Raw genomic sequence first — 16,650 nt, 5'->3', positions numbered from 1 at the left:
GCAGTGAGTTGGCCAAGTTTGTCAATTTTGTTTTTGTTAAAACAAAAGGGGATAGTGAAGAGTTCCAAAAGTTCTCTCCAAGCTGGGGAAATGGGGATTAAAATAGCAAATTTTAATGATTAATCCCTAATTAATTAATTAATTCCTCACAAAGAGGAAGGCCAGGATCTCTTCTCCATCATCCCAGAGTGCAGGACATGGAATAATGGGCTCAAGTTACAGGAAGCCAGATTCCGGCTGAACATCAGGAAAAACTTCCTAACCTTTACAGCAATATGACAATGGAACCAATAACCTAGAGAGGTAGTAGGCTCTCCCACACTGGAGGCATTCAAGATGAAGCTGGACAGCCATCTGTCAGGGATGCTTTAGCTTGGATTCCTGCATTGAGCAGGGGGTTGGACTCGATGGCCTTGTAGGCCCCTTCCAACCCTACTATTCTATGGTTCTATGAAATGCAGTTCGATCTAAGCAAGTGTAAAGTAATGCACACTGGGATAAAAAATCCTACCTTTACATATATGTCAATGGGATCCGAGCTCGCAGTATTCTTTATAAGGGGAATCAGGGGTGAAAGAGGTGGCAGCCAGAACATTACAAAAGCAGAGTAGAGTCAGTGGGATTTCAAGCACCTGAACTGCTCCCCTGCACATCTCTCCATTGGGTATGGTACTCACAAAAGTCCCAGGTATATTCAGGCTGATCCACCATCTTTCCTATCTGAAAGGGGTTTCAGTCAACAATAGCATCAACCCACAACTCTGCTCTCCATGGATATCTCAGAATAACTAACTTCTGAACCCATGTTAAGTATAAGCTCAGGTGTATTTTATTTTAAAAACTTACTACTTTTCTGCTAAGCATATGTAGAAATATTATTAAAACAATCATATACAAGCCAAATACATTAGGTTAAAAGTACAATTCAGCAAATTAATAGACTCAATAAGCAGAGCAACACCAAATGCTCCTAATGCTGTCCCTGACGTCAACAAGATTTGGGGAACTAAAAAGATAGCAGCATTGTACTTTTGACACAAGCAGAGTAATTTGCATTCGGAGTAAATGATAAATTGATTATGGCATTGTACTTATTTATAATCAGAAAACTGTGTTCATTTCCAGTTGAAATTATGCATACTAGAACAAAAGCAATACATTATTGTAATGTTAAGATCAAAGTTTTACCTTGGAGAAGTATCCAATTAAGTGGCACCCTTTCTCATCATTCTTTGTGAGAACATAGAAAAGGAATGGCTCAACATCATAATATAAGGTTTTGTGATCCAGAAAGAGCTTTGCTAACAAGCAAAGATTTTGGCAGTAAATTTTGCTCATATTCCCATCAACCTATAAAGGAGAGAATTTTCTGTATCAGTATTTCGGCACAGTATTGGATCACTGCATATAATGGTTTACAGGGAACACATACAAAACTGATTTTGTTCCCAAGCCCTAAGTATCAACATTATAGACAACCATAACAGCTTCAGAAAAAATCTACACTTCTACAAAAATAATTTTGATTTGCTACATTTTTTCATTCCCTCTAGTTCAATAGATACGAGCTACACATTTGTGAGCACATTATTAAAGCTATGTAAGCTGTTGATTACTGAAAAGGTTATACTAGCAGGTGGATGAAGTGACTAACATTATTCCAAGTCTCTGAAATATTAAGTCTGCAAACAGGAAGGCAGTTTGGAAGGCTAATAATGACACATAGCCATTATTAGATGTAATTACATAAACTAACATTATCTTCAGTGAAAAAGAACATATCCAAGCTAAATTTGAAACACTGACAGTTTTGGATTAGCTCTTCACATATTAAGATTTCTTTGATCCTAAATAAATTGTTATATGAAAGATCAAAGGAAATGTAAACAGCTGCTCCCCTTTATTTGCACTTTCATATGTTCCTTCATAGACATGCTTTCCAGTATCTCCATTACATTTTGCTCCCCCACATTTTCTTACTGGCTCTCCATCATTTATTTATCTATCAAATCAATATATAAATGATGGATAATAAATTATTAAAAAGCTTGTATCCTGCCTTTCCATTTTTTAAAAAAGCACAACACTGCTAGTAATAATTAAAATCCAATACAAAATCACAACATGAAAACAAAGCAAACATTAATAGCAGCAATTAATATAAATTCACAAGTGGTATCATACAAGGCCTAAAGTACCCGAAATCCACAATATTGGGCAGCTGTCTAAAAGACAAGGACGAAGGGAGGTGCACATTCCAAGGGAGGGACTTCCACAGTGATAAGTATCTCAGTTAAAAAGGTTTCACTCCACTTGGACACCCACCATATTTCAGATAATGCAGCACATGGAACAAGGCTTATAAGGAATATCTTAAAATGTGTAGGTTCATACAGGAGGTTGTGATCCAGAGGTATATGGTGCTTAGACCATTTATGGCTTTAAAAGTCAGTACTAGCACTTTGAATTGGGCTGGGAAACTAAGTGAGAGCCAATGTAGTTGTTGGTGTAATTATGCTCTGAGCGGTGAACTCGAGTCAACAACTGGATTCTTGAATACATTTCAAAAGCAGCCCAACAGAATATGTTACAGTAGTCCAGATGCAACCAAGGCATGAATTCTTATGACCAGGTTATTATTTCCAGAATGGAGAACAGCTGGCAAAACACCCTCTGGGCACAATTGCCACACCATTAATTATTTATGATGATGATGTTTTAATAGGTTTATATGCCACTTACCATATTTTAAAAATATATCTTAAGCAGTTTACAAGAGATTTTAAATACATTTAAATACATTGTAATATACATTAAAAAATATAATAATTGCTAAAACATTTATATAAAACATTGGTAAATACATTACAACCAATACAACACTATAATTAACAAACTGGGCAGGACACTCACTCAGGGTAGGCCTGGGTGAAGAGATGGGTCTTTAATTGTCACCTAAAGCATGCTACAGTTGGTGCCTCTTGAATATCAGGGGGATTCCATAAGTTGGGTGCCACCATGGAAAATACCTATTTCTGTGTTGCTCCAAGATGCCAATCTGCAGGTCATGGAACAACCAGCAAGATATGCACATCAAGGAGCAGCAGAGTCCAGGAGCAAACCTAAGCTGTGATCTGGGTCTTTCAGGAAGACTGCAACCCCAACCAACACAGGTTGTATCCCTATGATGAATGAATTCAGATGAATTCCCAACCCACAGAACTTTTATCTTGTTTCTGCTTGTTCACCCTCATTCAGTCCAACACTGACCTTAGACACAAATTCAGAACTTCTACTGCCTACCTAGGATTTGATGGAAAGGCAAGTCAAAGCTGTTTATTATGAGCATAGTAATGACATTGTATCTCAAATTTACAGATGCTCTTTCCTAGAGGGTTCATGTGGTTACTGAACAGCATAAGGGACAAGATGGATTGTTGCAGTACCCCACAAGCCAAAGGCCATGGGGTCAACCAGCAGTCCCCTACTATCATTTCCCTCTTAACAATATACTAGACCAATCCCAACAAGAAAGCAGCAAGTTAAAGCAAAAAGGGGACCACAACACAGAAGTGCCAGGATGTATCAAACTACAGATTATTGTATCCTACCACATGGCCTGATCTATATAGTAAATGTTTACAGGACGGCAGCATGAGTTTCCTTTTACAAAGACTTTGGCTCTAAAGTTCCTGCCAAATTCCTCTGAAGTAAAGAACTCCTGCTGGATTCTAAATAGTTTTTAATATCAGGTTCAACTGTGGTCTTCCTTTGTTCCTTTTTCATTTGGGAAGACAAGGATGTAAAATTAGGGCAATATCCTATTCAGCACAAGGGCTAATTTAAATTATGTTATGTCATGCCAGCAAACGCTATTGGTGTTGCTCTAAAGGTAGTTTACACTTGTGTAACATAATTTACATTAGCACTAATGCCAAATGGAATACTGGCCCATGATTTTGACTTTGATAATTTAACAATTTAGCTGAACTTTTTTTTCTTAAAAGCCGTCAAATACATATTACTGTTTTTCATATTCTGGCAGTTTCAACATTATATTGGCTCTACAAAATTCTGGAAATATGCTGATGGTTTGTAAACTGTTTAGCAGATACACTATGAAGATTAGAAGGCTGAAGATGTATTCCCAACTCCTAACTCCTTGAGGCCACAACTCAGTTAGGAGTTGGGAAATACATCTTATTTCCCAACCCCTGAGTTGTGGCCTCAAGTTCTTCTTGAGGCTGAGGCTCCTCATTCACTGCAGGTGTGGCCTTGCCCCTCTCTAAAGCCCATCTGCCTTACTGAGACAACTGAAATGTTGCTTAGACAACTGAAATGATACTGACACAAATGAAATTGTGTAATATAATATTATATTTCATTATACATGAAACGTTGCCTACCTCAAAAACTGAAAGGTCCTTCCTCCTGTAGATTTCATTGGCTGGAGGATGGAACCAGCCACACTTCTTTGCATGCCTTAGCAAAATATTTTTACTTTTCATATATTTTAGACAGAATTCACACAGGAAAAGCTTTGATAGTCTGTTGAAATTTAAAAATCAGAGTAGTCAGCATCGAATGCTTTTTTATTATAAAACCACAAATGTTTTTTATTCAGCCTAGTTTCTATACACATTGAACAAGCAAAAGAGTCAATTAAAACAGAGATAAGCTAATCATTAAGGGGCTGGGATCATTAACAATTCTGTTAAGGAAACATACATATATCCAGGAGAACATACATTCTTGCTGGACTTGATAGGAAGTCAGTTTTTCTACTAGTTAGCTGTAAAGTCCAATCCCATCAAACTACTGGAACCATATGCATTTTCAAAACATACCAGTTTCATCAGACCGAGTGACATTATGAATGACATTACATAGCAATCTCATGCTGGGGATGTCCATCACAGGGAAATCTGGCCCTTTGGGGGCTTACCAGACTTCTGCAAGGCGCCTGACTCGGCTTGCTTTTGTGAGCCAAGCTGCACAGTTTCCTCAAGTTCCAGGGACTTTTAACACATTTTCTTTTGGTCTCGGCCATAATTTGTGCAAACAGAGATTTGAGAAAATTTCAGCTATAAATTGGGCAAATTTCCATAGCTTGTGCAAATTATGGCTGCAATTTGCACAAAGTATGCAAATTTGTGTAATTTGCAGCTGAAATTTGCATACCTGTTTTTTTATGCAAAAAAAATTTGTTACTGAAATTCCACCAGCTGGCCCGACCTGTTGTACCAGTTGGGCCAGCTGGCAGTTGACGGAATGGAGGCCGGGGAGCCAAGCCGATAAAAGCTCCTTGAGCTCCATCCCCCAAAAGGGTTCCTCCAACATCCCTATCTCAGGCTCATGTTATCTACAGAAAGGGGCAAGGGGAGGTCAGCTGCCACACACCCCAAGATGAGCCATAATCCCCAGATTCCCAGCTTTCATTAAAAAAAAGCAAGTCTCTAGACCTTGTAGGACCTGAGATGTGAGGCAAAATGCAGATTCTCTTCTGCCCATTTGTTTTGTGAGCAAAATTAGTCTGCTCCCACCTTTCCCACCTTTAAGAAATGAACCAAGTCACAGCAATGTTTGACACACCCACTTTTGGAGAAGGAAGTTCCTAGTTCATTTTAAAGACTTGGAAGTGAGGTCTTCCCTAGTGGGAAGTGATTAGTCCCTCAAAAACTCAATTAAGAAAACCAGGATTTTAGTGTAGCTCAGATTGGACAGTGGTGTGTCTACCCAAAAAGAAAAAGAGGAGCAAAGATTACCTTTCTAACACACATTTTATTGTTTTTTTCTCAGCTTATAAACATTAAAAATATCCTGATAATGCACGCAGATAAAGTTCATCATTACTATATCTACATTACAGGAGTCAGGGCTGTGGCTGAGAGTGTGTGGGTTACACACCAGCCCTGCAAAGTAGCCCAGTGTTGTTATTCCCATTTTATGGGGTAGGGGAGGCATTAGAGTAGTTAGTGTATGACAACTCTGCAGTGTAGTCCAATGTTGTTATCTTGGTGTGTTAGGCAAATGAGTTGGGGAGCGTGCTGTGAAGCTGATTGTAGCAGCTGTGCAATTTATTAAGGTCTGCAGGGGGTTGTTTGGATATATGATGTAGGGGTATATAGCTTTAAGAGAACATGCAAGTTTTAGTTCTTACAGGAAGCCTGGATGGGGCTCCTCCCTCTCTCTTTTAATACAGGCCGTGAAGCTGAGACAATGTGCCATGCAGCTCCTCAGAAGTTAGTGTTTTCTCATGCACTGTAGCAGAGTCTAGGACTGGACTACAAGCTGAGCAGATTACCTCCCCCCCACCAATATGAACCATGCCTGTCATGCTTGTAATGCCCTTAGCCCAAGAGCCATTACAGGGATGAAGGGAACTAGGAAAAGAATTGGAGATTTCAGCTGTAGGTGGGAAGTCATTGTCTGGACACCAGGTCCACTGACTGAGAAACAACAGCTGTACACCTGGTATACAGATATCTCAAAGGCCAGGTCTAACTGTCCTGGTAGACTTGGTGCCCAGGCCTTCCACTGTACAGTCGCCAAATCTACCAGAAATGGTGGACCTGTTATTTGATGCTGTCAGGCTTTTTTTAAAAATGTGCAACCATACACAAAATTCACAGTTGGTCAACACCTTTATTAGGACCAAGTCCAACCAAAATTCCACAAAATTGTGCAAACTTTCAAGTTCTCCAGAACAGGAGTGGGCAGAAGGTAAGATCTGGTTCTACTGAGATCTTTGGGCAATTTGCAGTAGATCAGCAAGGTTTTCTGACAACCAATTGTTGAGCAATGCAACAACAAAATGAATTCACCCTACCCCAAATTATACTGTTTAAATGAAGAAAGGGAGCGACCAGGAGTGGATTTTTGTGTGGCAGGATTGTGAGCTCTGTTCAGTTCTGGTACAGAAAACAAGTTCCTGGTCTCAGAATTCTTTAATTCTGTGCCTTTTGCATTAGTCTCCAACTGGTGGATCTCAGGGTTCTAGTGAAAAACAAAGTAGATCCTGCAAGAAATCCTTCCTGAGTAAAGAAACAAAAGTCCAAAAATCTGACCAGACCCAGGGAGACCCAGTCTCAAAATGGAGATTTGCAGTCTGAATGAATTTGTCAGTGGTAGGTGTTACAAGTATCAGATTACACCTAGCAATGTATTTTAGGAAGGAGAAGCAATGACTGATCTCCATTTCAGGGAACACAAAGTCCAGCTGTAACTCTGATCTGTCCCTTCCCTTGTGTGAAACACACAGGTCCCTGAATCAGCACAGAGCAGAATTTTAGGTGGTGCACTGGGTAAAAGAGTCAACTGAGGCCAAATTGTATTACCTAGTGATTGGAGGAGATGGAACCATCAGCGCAAAGTCTCTCTTCAGGTGAAAGAAAATCTTCCTCTGGTTCCATCCCTACCACTGACTAATTCATTTCTTGCCCAATCTCCTGCTTTTTGTACCACCTAGTCTGATGAAGAGTGCTGGAGAACTGGAAAGTTTGCAGAATTTTGTGGCATTTTGGTTGGTCCTAATAAAGGTATTGCCCAACTGTGGATTCTGGATTTTTTTCTCATGGATCAGCATGGCTATTTTTAGTTTTTTTACGTATACAAAATGTGCAACCACATGCAATGTACTGTTGGGGGGGGGGGGCGACTATGCTATTCCAAAAAAATATTCCTGCAGTTCAAAACTGTATGTTGATACAGTAGCTGTATCAGCTAAAAAGTAGCTGATAACAATGTGAAAAGTAAAATGAGTTGTCCAAGTGCCTTTAGAAATCTAAACCCTAATCAAATATTCCTATTTCTCCTCCAAGTACCAAAGACACCCTCAACAGACTCCACTGCTAGAGTGTTCACTAAGGCTTCCAAAATGAAGGAAATCATTCTAGGATAATTCATGTGAAATTGTCAATATGGACAGTGATGCCATAAAATATCCAATATGACATTCTTAAGACTGCTGTTCTGCATGCATCCAGTTTTCCCCTCCTCTTATTCTTAGTTTTTTTTAATATTCTTCACTCAGTTTAGTAGGAGTTTATGATGCCTCTTGTGTAAAGCTTGAGTAGTATCTTCATCTGCATTACTGCTGACAAATTCCCTACGATTTTCTGCTACTCTGAGTAGGCTTCTAAATGTAATGGAATATGACTGTAAGCAAAAAGGCATCTGCAGGCCCACAACAAAAATGCACAGCTGCATGTTAGGAACACATACTATACGTGCAAATTACGATGACACCACTGTGCAGCTTCCACCAGAGACAAGGGAAGACACACTTGCCAGAGCAAGGAGGGGAAGTTGCCATGGCTTTCTTGGAGAGTGCTTCTGTATTAATATTCCACCTTAGTATTGCAGAAAATATAATAACACCAAGACGTAATTGATAAATGTCACTAGATGCCCCATCTAATCAATCTTGACACCAAAATAATCCTGGGCAAGCACAGACATGTTAACAGCCAAGTGTGACACATCAACTTTTATGTGGCCACCTGGAGGTCCAGTTTTCTGTGTTAAAATGGATTCTAGGCATCATGGATCCAGAAGGAAAACGCTTAACTCATATGTGTATATCCAGCAAAAGCATGAACTGTTGTTTTTAACTTTTCATTATATATAAAATTAATGTGACATTATCATCATTTCATAAGCTGTTACTTTGGTTTAACACATCCTGAGCTCCTCATTTAAACCTTCTTTCAGTGAAGCAGAAGAGAAGGAAACAGTAATGCATATTCCTATTTAAAAAGTAAAACTTATCTATACTATTCTGAACATTTGATATGGGCAATTCCAGGTCATTCAAGTTACTCTTATCAGGCAGACAGGACTCACCACTACGTAGGCACACAGCTTCATGTTCTGTGTGAATTTCTGTGACTCAATTTTCTAAATCTTATTATAGTTGAATATTATTACTTTCCTCAAAAATGTGCTTTGCATGCATTATGTGGTGGAACACAACACTGGAAGGCAAAAGGGAATATATTCTAAAAGATGAAATATGTGCAAAAAGGAATGGTTAATCATTTTACTGTTTTCTTCAGTTTCTTACACACTTTAAATGGTTTTTACGATCCTCAGTGACCCTTCTAGCAGTTTGGTCACCAGGCATCAATGCAGCCTCCAATATACAACTTCTGGCAGTTCTCCACAGAATTGAGATTTAACAACTGGTGCACAATTCTTAGCTCTTCAGATTTTATTCTGTAAAAACCCATCATTATTATGGATACATACATTTGAAGAAGCCTGCAATAAAAAGATGGTATCTGCAGAAGTTCCCTTACTCTCATATTCAGAGATTGGAACTTTCGTAGTATGCCTCCTCCTCATAGCTTTAAGTCCTCTTGCCTTTGCTGTACACCACTATTGCCCATCACCTACCCATCTCTCTCCTTCTGCCCCAACATGACACCAAATCCAATTTCTGTAACACCTCAAATATAAAAGCTCAGAATAAAGCCTGCAAATTAAGAACATGTATATAAAAAGCTAACCTGCATATTATTAAATGTATATCCCTCCCTTTGTATAAGGAGCTCAAAGAAGCAGTTGGACATTAGAACACCCCGTTTGGTAAGTTAGACTAAGAGACACTGACATTTGCATGGCCAGCCAGTGAGTTTTATTGGCCAGACGTGTGTTTGCCACCTCCAGACCCAACACTCCAGTCACCAATTTACATTGGCTCATTTGCTTTGTTGCTTTTGAACACAGTAGTTGAATTTGCTTCCATATGTCATTATAACGTTCTGGCCGTATTTGCATGTCACAATAAGCCAGAATTCTCATGAATTCTGGCTAATTGTGAATAAGCCAACATGCTGGAGCAGCTGCTTGATTGCTCCCACTTGGCTCCTCTTGCAAGCAGGAGCAGCTGAACAAACTGCAGACCTTCCATCCGTAGTTTGTTTGTAACGATGTGTGAACAAGGAACTCTAGCTTATCTCTCTCCAGATAAGCCACAGTCATAAGCGAAGAACAAACCATGACTTATGACTCTGACCTCATTCACACGATCACCAAAGCCCACTATGGCTTATTTAAGCCAAGATGAGCCATCGTGCCAGCAGGCACCAATTTGCCGATTCAAGCCCCATGTCTTCCGAACCAAGGCAGCAGGGGTTGTTTGAGGTTTAAACAAACCCTAAAATAACCCATGGTTTGTTGTAGGGTTTCTTGAGGATTGTTTAACCTTCAAGCAATCTGTGCCACCCAGGTTCGGACAACAAAACAACCCATGGGAATCCCCTGCCAGGGGTTGAATATTTAAAATAGCCACCTGCCCACACAACAACCCACCGTGGCTTAAATAAGTCACGGTGGGCTGTGGTGATGGTGCAAACTGGCCCTCTAGTTTGTCCGGGGAGATACGAGCATGTCACAATAAACAAACCATGGACAGAAGGGAACCATCAGGCAGGGTGCACTAGTATTCTGGCTCTTTTACAATATGCCAGAAACCTTTAGAATTATTGTGATGTTTGAATGCAGCTGATATCGACAAATTATCATAATTCACTGTGTAACAACGTTCCATGTGTTCACAATTAGAAAAGTTGCATATTATTTGCATAATGCAATTCATTTTTTTCTAGGTGTCAAATTTTCATAGTTCAAAATTTTGAGGATTTTTTCAATGGAAGGATTATGACAAGCTCTGGCAACATTAATGTTGAAGATAATCAAGTTCCCATTTCATAATGTACAATGTCAAGTGACAGTCCAAGCTCATCCTGTAGGTCTAATTTTAATGGAATTGCACCCCAGCTCCTCACTGATGAAGAAATGGTTGATATTCATTATTTGAGATGGTAGTCACAACATTTCTGATGTCTTTTCATTTTGGCATAGCCAAATTCATTTTATAGTTGTCCCAATATGTAAGCTGGAATAGAAAAGTGTGGGAAGTTACAAAAAAAGGGTTTTATAATTTAAAGTTTCAGCTTCTTTCTATGTTTGAATTTGAGAAGCTTTACAAATGAATGGTAGCAATAATTTTTGGAGCTATGAGAGCATTAATTAAGTTCAATCTGTCAGGAAATGGGTTAAAGTTTCTTTCCAACCCCTATATAAACATAGGAATTTCCCCTTACCTTGCGTATTCCTGTGGGTAAGGTGAGGAGTACCAAGTCTGGATCTCATATTTCCCAAACTCTATCACGGAAGGATACCGCCCATTTGTTTCTCCACCATATTTATAACCGATCTTCTATTAATTACAGGTTTAGAAAGTTTGTGAGTGTGCAATAGAAATTCTTTTTCCACTACCACTTCTCACCATTAGAAAATTTTTCTTGGATATTAAAGACTATACTAGATGTTATGTTGCAGTCAGATGTCTATTTGCCAAGGATTAACAAAGCTATTGTCACACCACTGAAAAAAATTACATTTTCACTAACGTTGACAAAAAACAAATATGGTAGGCAAACTTCTAGCCCAACCAAAGTATCTAACTGCTGAGCTGTGCCATCTAGCAATATTGCTGGGCCTTTTTGCAAGTAGCCAGGCCTGATCCTAATTTTCTACCTTAAGTTTGCAGATTAGGAAACAACTGCTTGAACTGAAATAAATAAGGAATTAGATAGAAAATGGCATCTTGAACAGAAAAGATCAAGAGTATTCTAAGACAAAGAGGAAACATTATTTTAGGCAAAACAAAAACATAAGAGGAGAGAAGGGCATTGAGAATTTTGAGTACAAAAGAAAATGAAAAACAAAATGACAGAAATAGCTGGTAGAAAACAACTAGAATCTTTAACTACTGAGGGAGAGTCCTATTCAAGCTAAATTCTTCATCCAAAAAACCTTTTCAACCCTGCCTTAACTTCTGCACACCAAAAGCAGAGATGCAGGATACAATGGAAGACAAAAATAAAAGTCGAATCACCTAGTTTGTTATCTAGGGCTCTCCAACAAAAGAAGAAATTTATTTATTATTTATTTACTACATTTTTATCCTGCTTTCCAGGAAATTATTTTCTCCCAAAATGGCTCACATCAATAAAAAAGAGAGACAGGCCCTGCTCTCAAACTTACGAACTAAACTCACAAAACTTAGTCAATATATAAGCTACATATCAGAAAGAATGAAAAGGGGATAGGGAGTACCAGATCAAAGCTGCATAAACAGAGTCCATCTGGCTGTGAATTCTATAAGAACTGGTTCCCAGCATTTTTGTGTGGCCCATTCCACCTGGCCTGGGAGAGTATGGCTGACTGTACAACATACCTACAGCATGCCTCATATGGGTGTACAACCCCTTTTCTGGCCTGGGCTCCACACCTGGAAAATAATCTCAGATTATTTGGCCAACTCACTCATTTGACCAAAATGACATTTAGAGCATCTCCAAAAGAGTATGAAGATGGCAGTTCTGTTTTTGTGAGCTCCTCAGCCTCTTTTAAATATTTTTACTAACTTTTTAAAAAAATTCCTGAGTTGGTATTTTAACTGTTTCCTCTGAGCTGCTCTGTTTTAGTAATTTTCTGGCCTGTGGGGGATGTCAAAAAGTATTAAAATCTGTACTTCTCTAGGAAAAAGGAGAAGAAATGATTGAGAGAAGAACTGGGAAATAGGTTATCATAAGTGAAAAGCATGATTGCTTGCTAATATGTGTGAAGTTTTTTGAAACTCCTCCACAATATTTTAGGACTGAAAATCTGAGATTTGGCCTTGTGCGCACTGCACTAATTTATTTTTGCACTTCGTTCTTATTTTCAGATGACTGGATTTAGACTGTTCTTTGTCATTTGTTTTTATTAGTAGTACTATCAATATTATGTTGTTGAGTTTTTGATATTAGGATATTTATAATTTGAAAAGTATTGTATTTACTGAAAGTATTGTTATAGAATTGTATTTGATATATTGTTATAGAATGGAATTATTTAATGGTAGGTTCTAGCTATGTTCATTTGTGAATGAATTTTTATTGGGGTGGGGGCTGTTGTGTACTGTCAGCTGCATTGAATGGAACATTTTTTGTGGAAAAGTGGCATATAAACTAAAGCCTACATCCAAAAAACCTAAATAAAACCCAGGTTCTTGTTCAAAACATTAAGATTTTAAATAACAAAAAAATTCACATTTGCATGTGGCTGTCCTATGAAGTTTAGCTATCTAAGGTTTTCCTTTACAGCTTTTATTAAAAGGGAAAGGCATAAAAATTAGGACTTGGTGCTAAACTTGCTTATACCACATGTTGCCAGGACTATTCCATATGAACAAGATGGTTGGTTGTAATCCCCAATCACACTTTTTTCAAGTGGCTGTCATCAGATGTGACATGGAGTAAAGCATGGATGCAGGAAAAGAATAAGCATGTTTCAGGTGGCAAGAACACCCACCTCTACACTTCAGAGAAGTACTGTGAGAGAAATGGCAGAGAAAGTGTGATTCACTTCCATTTCTGCTCTGCACCATGTATAAGGTCATCTGAAGTTTACTTCCAGTCATCACTTCTGATTCACCTTATTGAGATGTTCCATACGCATAGGAATACTATTATCTACAACTCATCCTTAATGAATGGACCATTAAGCAGCAAATGACAAAAATGGAGAAGCCAGCACATTTTCCCCCTCACATCAACCAACTGAAATTGCCCATCAGTCATCACGTTAACTACTAAACTACACCTAGCACATGGGAACCTTACCTCCATTGCAAGTTCCTGGGCCTGCTTAAACATTTCCAAATCTTCTTCTGTAACAATGTCCTTGCTTCCCACCAGAAATAAATCTGAGTTTTCTTGTTTGACGCTTATTTTGATTTCTGTACCTGTTGTTTAAAACCAGCAGAGAATTTATTCACCAACATGATGGTGAAAAGTGCCTTACACTATTAGCATGGTACTCCCAGCCCACTTCCTGGGCAGCTACAGCTCTAAAATCCTACTTCCCATTGAACTTCCTAGTTGACTCAGCAAACTTTTAACAATACTATAACAACTTTACAATTACACACCTGTATATTTATTTTAAATAGATGCTGCCACAGTCATCTGCCACATTTGCTTTCACACTCTCACCAAGCTTTCATGCTCTACTCTTATATGATAAAGTTAAAAAACAATGAATACATAACTGTATCAAACAATGGAGACAGCAGCATAGAAAATTTCCAATGTAACTCTTATTTTTTTTTAAAAAGTTTTCAGCACTAAATTAATCTTAGACAAAACTATTTAAAGCAGATTAGAACAAACTAAGGCTAGGAATACAGCTTTTTTTTTTTACAGAGAAGATTTATTAAAAAAAATGGGAAGAATAAATTTCACAGTAGTACAGATCCAGTGTTGTGTAGCAAGATGGAATTTGTCATGGAAAAGCAATGGATGAAAGGGAAATGAAGGGTTGAAATGGTCATCCTAATAAATGCCGACAGCACTACGGCCAGAGAAAGGATAAGGAAAAGCATGGAGTAGCTATCAATATGCTACTACAAAAGGCATTAGCAACATTATGAAGACATGGGGGAGGGGCACTAGTGCCACTACATATGCAAAAAACTGAGAAACAACAAGATGGTACAGTATTAGTTAGAAAAACATTTTGGAGATTTTAGTCAGCATTAGTTACAAGGTCAAAGCTCACTGGTTTTGTATGAGAGTGAAGTAAGCACAAGAGAAATAGTTGAGACCTATGTGACAAAATAAGAATTTGGATTTGGACGGGACGCAGGTTTAGTTGGCGCTTTGACCTGTTGCTTACCATCATCCTGATCAGGTTTAATCCTTCCGTCTGCCAAGCTCCCCTTCCCTGGTGAGGGGGTCCCCATCTGAGGGGTCACTTTATACTTTAATCTGCCTAGAATCATGCGCTTTTTAAGGAAAGTTGTTTGCTTGAAGTGAGCAATTGCTTTAAAAGCACGTCCTCTAGACATACCCCATCCAGAGGTGGAGGAATGAGAAATAAACCTATTTCTAATCTCTTTCTTTCCATAGAAAGTAGTATTAGACTTGGATGTGGAAGAGAATGCTGCTTTACGACGCGAACGCTTGGGCGGTGCATAACTTGGGTGCCCCTTTTTTCGAGACTGTCCCTGAGTGGTATAAATATGAGAAAGTCCATCAAAGAGTCCCTTTAGCTGACTGCTATTAGGAAGGCTGCTAAAGGAGGGTGCACTTGACTGCCCGGAGGAGCTTTGGGGAGAATTAGAAGAGATGGAAGTGCTGGATTTTTGTGAACTGGGGCTCTGACCAGAGATGGGGGTTGGGGGTGGAAGTGAAGAAGGTTTTAGCTTTTGTGTGGTACCTGTAGCCAACACATGAGAAGTACATGATTGTTTCTGAGAGGCCATTTTCCTTGGACGATAATGCTTTGAAAAGTCTATTATTTCACCTCGTGATCTGCGACCATCGGGTGACGGTGTAAAAAACTTAGTAAGGCCATCAATAAGCCCTTTGGTTTTCTTGTTAACGTTAAGTGTAGAGGCAGGTATGTAGGTGGAGGTGGTGGTGGTGATTTTGGTGGCGGTGGCACCAGGCCGGGTGGGGTCTGTAACAGCCAATCTGCTGCTTGAATCCTTCACAGATGCAGCATGACCAGATGAAGGTGTGGTACAGACTTTAGTCTTTTGACCCCTACCAGGTGACCCCCTTCCTGTGAATGCATTCATGGATCCTTCATCACTGGGTACAGACCTAACAAAGAAATTTGGAGACAGAAAGAATCAAAGTCAGCATTAAAGAACAACAATTAAAACAAACAGTACCCATACTGCATACATACTATTCAAGACTACTTAGCTTAAAAGTTAAGGAACTCCTGGCTATCTAAATAGCTAAGCACTGCTGATGAACACTCACCAAATAAAGGTAAGTGCCTATGTTATTTCAAAACCAAGATCCTTCATGGGATTATACACTATGCTAAATCTATTGTTAAAAGAGACTTATTCTTGACAGAATAAAGACTGATTAAATAACGAATGTCAGAGGATTCAAGGTGATCAAGTGTTAACTAAGGCTTGGGTTCAAACGCAACTCAGCCATCAACTTCCTGGATGCTTTTGGGCAAGCCACCCTCTCTGTTTTAGCTCATCTGTCATAAACCAGTAATGCAACTAGATGCCCCACAGACCTACTGTGAGGACAGAAAGTACAAATGTTCCAAGGCACTATGAATATTAAATAGGGACTATAATGGGTGCAATGGATAAATGCAAATGTAACACATACTCTCCGCTATACAGAGTTAACAAACTGGGAATCAATCAAAAGTACACATGGTTTGTGGGTAACATTAAACCATAATTTGGCGTTGCATGCATGAGGAGGAATGAGCCTGTGTGAAGCACTAGGCTTGCACACTCCTCCCACATGACTAGGAGAAGGAGTAAACCAGAATTTAGTTTAGCTTTAGCAGATTACTGGTATGTCGTTAAGCATGAACCAGAAATTGTACTTTAAAAGAAACTCTGGTTTGCTAACAAACCAGAAGAACAAGCCAAGGTTCAATATTTGTTTGCTGGTTTGTTTAGCAACTGAAACCACAATTCCTGGTTCACACATAACAAGCCAAGAATTTAGTAACATGAAATTACATTCTGGCTTATACCTCCCGATGGGTGGGAAGAGAAGAGAATGGGGGTTCCTTGAGCCTAACCCTTCACACGGACACATTCCTGCT

At 39.0% G+C, this 16,650-nt stretch overlaps 1 protein-coding gene across 9 annotated transcripts in view; it reads right to left on the bottom strand.

The window, feature by feature from the left end:
- KAT6B (lysine acetyltransferase 6B) overlaps positions 1–16,650 on the bottom strand; it is a 182,844-nt gene that overhangs the window by 53,247 nt on the left and 112,947 nt on the right. For 6 of the 9 annotated variants that reach the window (XM_084845193.1, XM_084845191.1, XM_084845190.1 and 3 more), the window contains 5 exons: positions 14,731–15,662; positions 13,677–13,798; positions 11,109–11,224; positions 4,407–4,548; positions 1,189–1,350 (listed from right to left, as the gene is read on the bottom strand). In XM_084845193.1, coding sequence (XP_084701319.1) covers positions 1,189–1,350; positions 4,407–4,548; positions 11,109–11,224; positions 13,677–13,798; positions 14,731–15,662 — 1,474 coding nt within the window. The remainder of the gene's footprint in view (positions 1–1,188; positions 1,351–4,406; positions 4,549–11,108; positions 11,225–13,676; positions 13,799–14,730; positions 15,663–16,650) is intronic. The other 3 variants (XM_084845199.1, XM_084845197.1, XM_084845196.1) reach the window with 2 other exon arrangements.

The sequence above is a fragment of the Heloderma suspectum genome, chromosome 3 (genome assembly GCF_057233095.1).
Source record: "Heloderma suspectum isolate Gila_16-S chromosome 3, 16-S_ref, whole genome shotgun sequence".
NCBI classification, from domain to species: Eukaryota; Metazoa; Chordata; class Lepidosauria; order Squamata; family Helodermatidae; genus Heloderma; species Heloderma suspectum.
The sequence above is the reverse complement of the archived record's forward strand: the minus strand, read 5'-3'. Positions and strand labels throughout refer to the sequence as shown.